Here is a 10879-nt window from a genome sequence, read left to right on the forward strand (position 1 = left end):
GTGCTTTTTTGGAAGAATCAGTGGGGTTGTGACATTTGGTTTTCTTTTGGTGCCTCAAATAGGACAGCAGGTGTCGCTATTTTAAAGGACAGGTTTTCAGGGAAGGTTATCAAGTCACAAAAGTCACAAAACAGATGATCAAGGTCATTGGATTGCTCTACTTATTAATATAAACCAAGTTAAAATTATTATTATAAATATATATGCCACCAATAATAAAAAAACGAATTATTTAATCTTTCAAGATATTGAAGGCCATATTCATCATTTACATTTAAAATTCCCCTCAGCTGAAGTAATTTGGGGTGGTGACTTTAATACAGTGTTTGATGGTAGACAAGATCGATTGCCACCTAGAATTGACAATATGGCAAGTGAATTAAGCAATGTTTGTTTACGACTGAACATAATTGACATATGGAGGTATAAAAATCCACAGTCACTTTTGTATACATGGAGTAATCGGGACAAATCTCAACAATCGCGTATTGATTTTTGGCTAATTTCAGAACATATAAAAGAGAGAGTTGAATTTGTTACTACTGAACCATCAGTTTTAACAGATCACAAAGGCATATCTATTAAAATTAATGTGGTAATTTCTCAATCAAGTAGAGTTAAACGAGGATATTGGAAGTTAAATAATAGTCTATTGAAACATAATGATTTTTGTGACCAAATTAAGAATTTAATTGTTAGATTTTGGCAACAAGCTTCTTTGATTCAAACTTATGGGAAATTATGGGAACAAACTAAATTTGAAATAAGGAAACTCGCAATAACGTATGGAAAATCCATTAAAAAATGAAAATGAAAACAAAATAATTAATGAAATAACATCCCTCACTTGTAAAAATAACAAAAATATGTCAAGCACTGACTTATTAAAGCTTGCTACATTGCAGAATGATCTGGATGATATTTATGAAGAGAAAGCGAGGGGTGCTTTTGTTAGGTCTAGACAAAAATGGATGGAAGCAGGAGAGAAAAATACTAAATATTGTTTTGGTTTAGAAAAAAGAAATGGAGAAATAACTTCTGTAAACAAATTAATAATAAATGGACTTACTAATGATAATCCCAAGGATATTTCTTGTTTTGTTAATGAATTTTATAGTAAATCGTATAGTTCAAATAATCAACTAAATGATGCAGATTGTTTTCTCAGTAATTTATCAACCAGTATTAATAAGATTACGTCAGACTATAAAAATTCTTGTGATAAAGAATTAAATATTGAGGAAATTACAAGTTGTATAAAGAGTCTTAAAGAAAATAAATCTCCTGGGAATGATGGCTTGACAGGGGAGTTTTATAAACATTTTTGTAATGACCTTGCACCATTTTTACTTGCTGTTTTTAAGGAAGCAGTTGATATGGGAGAAATGCCCGCATCACTAAAACAAGGGGTAATTACACTTATACCCAAGCCTAATAAAGATAGATTGTTCTTAGAAAATTGGAGACCAATTAGTTTGTTAAATAATGATACTAAAATCTTTTCTTTAATTTTTGCAAAAAGACTTAAGAAAACTCTTAATACAATAATTGATGAAGAGCAGTCAGGATTTTTGAAAGGCCGCTACATTGGAAATAATATTAGACTAATTTTAGATTTAATTGATTACAGACACGTAATCCCAGATGATTCTTTTATATTAGTTATTGATTTTTATAAAGCGGTTGACACTGTTGAACATTCGTTTATGTTCAAAGTTATTGATTTCTTTGGTTTTGGTAATTTTTTTTTCAAAAAGCAATTCGTACGCTTTATAATGGTTCGAATAGTTCAGTCCAGTTATCTCACGGTACCTGTCAGAGATTTGATATGGGCCGTGGGATAAGACAAGGATGTCCTATATCACCTTTTCTCTTCACATTGGTTACTCAGGTCATGGCTACTCATATCAAAAAGGCAAGTTTTCAAGGAATTTCAGTGTTTGGAAAAGAGATTAAACTCAGCCAATTAGCGGATCATACCACAATTTTTGTCAAAAACAGTGTCGAATTGGATGAAGTTGTTAAATGTATTGGAACATTTTCTGGAATCTCTGGATTAAAGATGAATAAGAATAAGTCCACTTTATTCTCTCTTAAAGATTGTGTGCTGAAAGAAGTTTGTGGGATACATATTAAAGATAATACCACATACCTTGGGATAATGGTGTGTAAAGATTTGAATCAAAGAAGCCGGTTAAAATTTTGAGCCTATTATTGAGAAAATTAAAAACAGATTCAATATGTGGCTTATGAGAGATCTGTCCCTAAATGGACGTGTTCTACTTTCAAAAGCAGAAGGGATCTCAAGGTCTGTTTGTATATCCATGTCAGCAGATGTTCCAAAATAATGTTCTCAGGGAATTAGATAAGATTCTTTATGATTTTATATGGAGGAAGAAAATACGCTATTTACGGAAAGATATTATAAATAATAATTGAGACTTTGGGGGCCTTGAAGTTTTAAATTTTACAGATCTTAATAATGTGTGTAAGATAAAATGGATAATCGAATTTATTAAAAATAAGGATAGTATATGGAATGTTTTCCCGAATTACAAATTTAACTCGTTGGGTGGCATTCATTTTCTTTTCAAATGTAATTTCTCAGTTGAAAAAATCCCTGTTAAACTGGCAAACTTTCATAAGCAGGCACTGCTGGCTTGGCAATTAATCTACAAACATAACTTTACACCGCATCATTACTTAATATGGAATAATAAAGATATCTTGTACAAAAAAAAGTCAATATTTAATCAGACATGGTACGACAATGGAATTCTTACTGTTAATCAGTTGCTTAATGAACAAGGTTTACTTTTAACATATTCTGAATTTCTCAATACATATTTGATTCCTGTGAGGCCAAAAGAATACGCTATTATTTTAGATGCAATCCCTGGTAGAGTTGTGTCGCTATTACGAAATCCTGGATTTTACCCTATAAATGTTGATCGTCAAACCAGTTTTTGTAGTGATGCAATATTTATTGGGGATATTAATATATTAACAGATAAATACAGTAACAAATATATTACAAATACTTTAAAAACAATCTATTTGCCTTGTTCAATTGGGTTTTGGTCTACTAAATATGAAAATATTAACTGGAAAAGAGTATGGTCTATAACAAATAAGTTTTTTATTAATAATAACATTAGAGAGGTATCCTATAAAATTGTACACAGAATTTACCCTGTCAATTAGTTACTTATTGAACGTTTCCACTTGAATATTAACAACGTATGTGAATTTTGTGGCAATGCCAAAGAATCTGTGACTCATCTTTTTTTTTATTGTATAAATTCAAAAATGTGTTGGTTGGATGTTTCAAATTTCATTTCTAGGCTGTTTGAAACATGTTTACAAATTGATCTGTATGATGTAGTATTTTTTTTGTGCAGGACAATGTTGATTCCAAAAGTACGATGTGCTTCCTTATACAACTTTTTATTTTACTTGGAAAATATCAAAAAATTGACTAAAGCTAAGCCAATCTTTGAGCACTTTATAAAAGAGATTAAACTATATGGTAATACATTAGGTAAAATTAAGAACAAAAAAGCAAGAAAGACTTATGAAGCTTTTTGTTACTATAAATAATTGTAATTTCACCCCTGGCATAACCTATTTTATTTTATTTATATATTATTATCATTATTATTTTATTTTTTTACATATTCTTATGTATGTTTTTCTACTTCTTGTGATGTGTATATTCATGTACAAATCTTTGTATATTATTTTGTTGCATTAAAAAAATAAAAATAAAATAAAAATAAATAATTAAACTTAATTTGCGCCGCCCGCCGCGAGTTCGGGTCTTTGCATTGACTGTGATCACGCCACGCGAAACGCTCGATTCACGTTGTATGTGAACGCACCATAAGTACTAATAATTGATCAACATTGAGAAAAATGTAAGAAAATTGGCAAATACAAATCAAAGAGTGAGACACTGGCAGTCAGTCTGCTTTCTAATAGTAGTTATACTGTCCTATAAGTAGTATAATATAATACAATAGTAGGCCTATAATAGATTGATAATAGTAAATAGTATATGTAGGATAAACAGTAGAATAATACAGTCAATAACAAAACAGAAATAGTAAATAAAATAGTGAGTTGTGAACAGTATAATAGTACAATAGTATAATAATAATAGCATATCCATCTGTCAGTCATCTATCATTGCTTATCTTTTGAACCAATATCAGCTCGGACAAACTGATTGATTATGGACACTCTGATGGCTTTCTCCGATGATGACTGGCGAATAAACCGCTCAGCTGATCTGACCAGCTTCACTGTACCTTCAGAAGGAATCATCAGCCCTCCATTGTTTGTCATGCAAGCAAGTCTGATCAAATGAGATACAGCATCTGTCACCAAGCTAGCATGGCACACACATCACAGGACAGCTTTCTCAAAATCTGTCGAAGAACGACAAACCCTGATATGTGCACAACGCTACCAAAGCGGGTTGGCGGGTAGCTACAATTGCAGAGATGTTAACAAAAGGGTTTGTAAGCTCTTCAATATCATCTGCTGCTAGAGCAGAGGACATAGATCAACAGCAGACAGGGACACGGTCTCAACCTGTGCAGATATAATAAAAATTAATGATATAAAAAAAATTAAAAACAATATATATATATATATATATATATATATATATGTATATATATATATATATATATATATATATACTATATAATAAATAACATATTTATTTTTATATAAAAAATAAATCTTGACGTATTGTTTATGACTTTTTGCCCCTTTATTAAACATTTAAAATCATCACAAATTAATATGGAAAATGTCGATTTTACTGGTATTCTAAGGCCAAACCCGGAAATTATATTTTTCCCGCAGTGAATGAGAAGAGCCATGTCTCTGGAACAATACAGAGAGGTGATTTAGGCTGTGGGTGATTTTTAGGCTAATAATAATAATGACAATTATTAATGGCGTTTATAAATGAGTTCACTTAAGACAGTAATATGTGTATCATAAAATAATTTATTTTTATATAACTTAACATTTTACAGTTTTTGAAATGTTTTTGTTTTAGGCTTTTTTTTTATATGTGAAGTTAAATATCTAAGCATTATATATAAGGAAAATAAGTTTGTGAATATCGTTTCACCAGTCTAAAAACGAATAAAGAAGAAAGCATGTTTTTCATTATTCAATTAGGAGTTAAAAAAGGAAAAAGGAATGGACGCAAAAGTACATCGACCTTAGACTTAGCCTATCCGTGTGTGACGTGAGCTGAAGAGTGTCTGTTGTGAGTTTAGGGGGCACGTCAGCCAGACCTGTAGTGAGTGAGTGTGTGTGTGTGTGTGTGTGTGTGTGTGTGTGTGTGTGTGTGTGTGTGTGTGTGTGTGTGTGTGTGTGTGTGTGTGTGAGAGAGAGTAGGCTACTGAACAGAGAGTCGCCGAAAGAAGGCTCTGAAGTACCGATGTTTCGGATACAAAAACCCGCCGAACTGATCCGAAACCAGCCCAATTTTTATCCACCCGCCCAAACCCATTTTTGCCCGCAAAAAAGATTGCAAAACCGCCCAAGTGGGCGGGAAACCGCCCAATCTGGCAACCCTGGCGGCAACGTTGTCGTACGATCCAGCGGCCAATGAGGCGTCTTTGTACTGTCTGATAACGTGCACGCGCTTTCAGGCACGGCAGGATTGCGCGCGACGCCATTATATCTCGAGTCCTCATGCCCAGAAGTGCCAGATTTGTTTCCAGTCAAATATCTACATTACCAGTGAATCAGTCAGTGTTATCATGGCGAAAGACATGATGTTGTACTGGTGCGTCGGTTCCCCGCCGTGCTGGAGGGTGATGATCGCGCTGGAGGAGAAAAACCTGCAGGGATACAACAACAAACAACTGTCGTTTGAGAAAGAAGAACACAAAACTAAACAAGTGACGGATCTCAATCCACGAGGACAGGTGCATTACAACAACAACATCCATTGCAAACTAGAATATTAAAGTGATTTCTTGTGAATGCATTCTGTCTTTAACACATTGCAGAATGATTTCAAAACATTTTAGTTTCATTTCGCACTTTATTTCTGCAGCTTCCAACTTTCAAGCATGGAAACATCATCGTGAACGAGTCGTTTGCAGCATGCATGTATCTGGAGGTGAGATCGGGTGAAACATGCACCCTTAAAGGTGCAGCATTCGTTTTTGTTACGATCTGGACGATGACATCACAAGACACTTTTTACTTCATGTTCCACAAAAGAGAACTACTAAATATTAAGTTTTAATTCACAAATTGAAAACATGCTCAAAAAAGGTTTATATTAATTGCATTTAATGGGTTTATTTTGTATTTTTGGCGTGCACAGAGTGCGTTCAAATCTCAAGGTACCCGTCTGATCCCAGATAACCCGACTGAACAAGCACTCGTTTATCAGCGCATGTTTGAGACCAGCAACCTGCAGCAGAAAATGTGTAAGTGCCCTAAAACTGCCTTCTTTTAAAGGGACAGTTCACCCAAAAATAAACGTTCTCTCATTTACTCACTCTCATGCCATCTCATGCCACACACATGCTCATGCCATCCCAGATGAGTTTGACTTCCTTCTACAGAACACAAATTAAGATATTAATACAAGTGAAAAGTGACTAGCTCCAAAAAGCACATAAAGGCAGCATAAAAGTAATCCATATGACTCCAGTGGTACAATCCATGTCTTCAGAAGTGATATGATAGGTGTGGGTGAGAAAAAGATGAATATTTAAGTCCTTTTTTTTAGCGATTTGCATTCTTCATGCATATCGCCACCTACTGGGCAGGGAGGAGAATTTATTGAAGACTAAAATATTTATCTGTTTCTCACCCACACCTATCATATCACTTGAGGAGACATGAGGGTGAGTAAATGATGAGAGAATATTCATTTGTTTGGTGAACTGTCCCTTTAAATCATAAACACACAAAGTACACAAGGATACTTTGACATTTCTAAGTGGTGTAATAACAGAAGTTATGTTTATTATGCCAGCTGAGAAACAATCACTTTTTAACATTTAATGAATGTGTCTCTACATTGTGTTAACCCTGATGTCTTGTGTGTGTGCAGATGAGGTGGTATTTTATGAGTGGTTGGTACCTGAGGGAGAGCGACATGAATCCGCCTTGAAGAGAAATAAAGAGAATTTAATTGCAGAGCTGAAACTGTGGGAGAGCTACTTGGAGAAGGTTCATTTATATTTCCTGTCTTAAAGTAGAAAGCCTGTTTCACACAGCACATATTAACAGCGCATGTTTATTTTGGCCTGATTAACAGGTTGAAGTATTCACAGGGACTTGTAGCAAGAATAGGTTTGGCACCGAGCCCATTTTTGCTGCAAAGTAATGCAGTGAACTCAGCAAAAAATACAATGAAAATGCACTTTACCCATTGCCTAATCTACCCATGACCTATTTATCAATATAACCTTAGCAATATAGTCTTTTTGAAGCAATATAAAGATAATTAACTATTCATGCATTGATCGAAAAAACCAAGTTCCACACATAGTGACACTTCTGCTCATGCACCCTTAATAAAAGCTTATAAACACATTAGTTTAAACACTTTTCTAACATAAAGTCTTATAAATGCATCTTGAGTGGTTTAATCAGTGTGATCCACTCACCAATGAAAATTGGTGAGTGGAATTTGCATGCCACTCCCCTGGACATAAGGGTATAAAAGGAGTTGGAATGCCCACTCTCATTCAGATTTTTTTCTTCGGAGCCGAGTGGTAGTTTCTGGGTGCGTTTGTTACCTCTCCGCCTCTGACGGCCACGATCGCTGCCTTACGTCTCTGGGCCGTAATCACGTTGAGGAAGCGTTTGTGGATGGTCCATGTTCTCCACACCTGTGCCCGCTGAGCGCTGCCACCTGGCGGAGTCACCCAGCACACCCTTTCCGGGCCTGTAGGAATACATTGTCTCTGGTGGCAAAGCCTATGGCACCACCGGTCAGGCCACCTCCGCCCTGCATGCCATGGCCCTCCTATAGGTCCATCAGGCCAAGGCACTGAAAGAACTGCACAAGGGTAGTTCTGATCCTGATGTGCTGCACTCGGCGACCGACCTCGCCCTCCATGCAACAAAGGTCACTGTGTGGGCACTCAGGCAGACGATGTCCACTCTCGTGGTCCAGGAGTGCCACCTGTGGCTAAACTTGGTTGAGATGAGGGACGCAGACAAGGCAAGTTTCCTGAATGCGCCCATCTCCCAGGTCTGCCTTTTTGGTGACACCGTCGAGGATTTCGCCCAGCAATTCTTGGCGGTGATGAAAAAGGCAGTGGCGATACAACGCATCTTGCCCTGGCGCCTCACGCTCCTGGCAAATTCCCCTGAGGAAGGACCTTCTTATTCAGGGATGGGGCACCATCTGGCACCCACGCCCAGACCTCTGGAACCTCCACGTCTGGTCCTTGGACGGGACCAGTGGTAAACGTGATCGCTCAGGCCAGGGCTCCTTCCACAAGGTAGCTGTATACGCTGAAGTGGTGTTTGTTTGCGATGTGCAGTCGGGTCAGTGCTTTCCTTCCTGCAGTAGAAGTTGGAGGGGCAGCTGTCCCCCTCCACCCTGAAGCTGCTATAGCATGATGCAGTTGAAGGTAAGTCTCTTGGTAAGCAAGACTTGATCAGCAGGCTGAACTCTCCTAGGCCATGCCTCTTTCCCTCATGGAACCTCTCTATGGTCATGATGGGCCTTCAGAGATTACCATTCGAGCCCCTAGAATCAGTCGAGTTTAAGGCCATCTCATGAAAGACCATCCTCCTGACCGGGCTCACTTCCATCAAGAAGGTCCGGGCTATGTGCCCAAGGTTCCCACGACCCCTTTTAGGGATTAGGTGGTGAGCCTATAAGCACTGCCCCGGGAGGAGGTAGACCCAACCTTATCGTTGTTGTGTCTGGTGCATGCTTTGTGATCTCCTTGGATCGCATGCAGAGCTTTAGATGCTCAGAGCAGCTCTTTGTCTGCTTTGTTGGACGGGGGAAAGGGAACGCTGTCTCCAAACAGAGGCTTACCTTCTGGATCTTGGATGCCATCACATTGGCCTACCAGGCCGTGCCTGCTCCTTTGGGGGTTCGGGCACATTCTACACGGAGAGTGGCATCCTCGTGGGCACTGGCCAATGGCACCTCTCTAGCAAGAATCTCCTGGGCAACAACCTCCGGTTTGAAACTGTTTCGTCCCGTGTTCTGTCAGGTATGAACTGGTAAGTTTCATAATGCGGGGCAGCTGGCTGGGTGTACTGTTTGCGTATAGTGCCTTTCCCCACCAGGAGGTGAAGTCGTGCACTCTTTTCTCCCATGCATGTTCACAAACCGTGAATCCTTGATGTCCTTCCTCCCTAGCCCTCTGGCTCACGAATTCAGCAGAGGAATTCGTAGTTGGACCCAGTACTAATAGTGTGCTAACATGCCTATTTAGATATTAAACATTTTTGCAATACACAAAAATATTGTATGGCTTCAAGAGACTTTCAATATAATGCACAAGTCACATGGACTACTTTAATCAGGGTTCATACACAGTTTGACTGGTAAATTTCCATGAACCTCAAACTTCTTTTGCAGCGTGTTAAAGTGTTTCTACCCATTTGTGAAAAATAAAATGTATCAGTTTGAACAAGTCAAAACATGCACCTTATACATCATCACAAGCTACTGTGTGCCAATTTGACCTGTTCCTAATAAACGGCCTCCACATATATGTCATTTGTTCTCCAGATGGGGAAAGGGTCATACCTCGCTGGAAAGAACTTCTCCATGGTGGACGTTGTTTGTTTCCCAGTCATAGCTTTTTTCCCAAGATTTGGGTGAGTAAAACCTTCCTGAACAAATAAATTAATATTTAATCATTGACCTTCTTAGATGAAAGGACGGATCAAAGTCTGCTTTAATCATTAATATATTTTGATGGTTGGCAGGTGTCCTAAAGAGAGATGTCCCAGACTGATGGAGTACTATGACATGGTGAAGGACCGTCCCAGTATTAAAGCCAGCTGGCCAGCTGAATGGCTGGAGAAACCAGAGGAGCAGTTACATCTGAAGAACTTATAAAGACCACCGGAAGATGTTCATAACACTGAAGAATCTTTCTAGACTAACAAACAACACGGGTGGAAAGAGTGAAACTGCATCTAATTCTGGCTGATTTCACACCTCAAATTAGATCAAATTTGAAACATGCAAATGCTCTTTACTAATCTGTTGATTGAAATACAACTATGATATCATATGTTATATATTGCTCACTGGAACAATAACGAGGCTGTTTTTAAAGCTTTGATTTGATGTTATTTGTCAAGTTAATCAAAAGCATGTTATTATCATTTAAATATTATAAAGCGGACTGCTTAATTAACTGGCATTTCTTTCAATCTAAACACTCTGTTAATGGACATGCAATGGCAAATTAACATTAATAAACACGAACATGTTAATAAATAAGTCTTTATGTTGTTATTTGGGACCAAATACATTCTTGTCCTGTTCCAACCATGGGAAAATATTCTAAGAATTGCCACCAGAAACTTGTGTAAAATATATGACCACTAGTATTCTTGACCACTAAACAACATAAAAGCATAAAATCATGAATTATATGATATTATGCTTTCATTACAGAGCCCTGGCTCCAGATGGCGCCATTTTTCTCATGTTTGCTGTGGAGCAAATACAAGCTTTTCACCCTATTCTCTGTGTGCTGTATTATAGAGACCTGCAGGACAACTGAATAAATTATGCAGATACAATTGTGTGTGTGTAAAAACAGTGGCATTATGTAAACAAACTGGCATTTCAAGGGTTAAAATCCTGAAAATGAATGAATATTTGGTAGTTATGATC

At 37.4% G+C, this 10879-nt stretch overlaps 1 protein-coding gene across 1 annotated transcript; it reads left to right on the forward strand.

The window, feature by feature from the left end:
* The first annotated feature begins 5663 nt into the window (after positions 1-5663).
* On the forward strand, positions 5664-10493 carry LOC127650959 (glutathione S-transferase A-like). Its single transcript, XM_052136638.1, has 6 exons — positions 5664-5957; positions 6089-6154; positions 6365-6470; positions 7103-7221; positions 9758-9846; positions 9958-10493. Exons 1-6 carry the CDS (start codon positions 5790-5792, stop codon positions 10088-10090), a joined length of 681 nt encoding a protein of 226 aa, XP_051992598.1. The 5' UTR covers positions 5664-5789; the 3' UTR covers positions 10091-10493.
* Positions 10494-10879: the final 386 nt, after the last annotated feature.

This window comes from Xyrauchen texanus, chromosome 10, assembly GCF_025860055.1.
Source record: "Xyrauchen texanus isolate HMW12.3.18 chromosome 10, RBS_HiC_50CHRs, whole genome shotgun sequence".
In the NCBI taxonomy this organism is placed as follows: Eukaryota; Metazoa; Chordata; class Actinopteri; order Cypriniformes; family Catostomidae; genus Xyrauchen; species Xyrauchen texanus.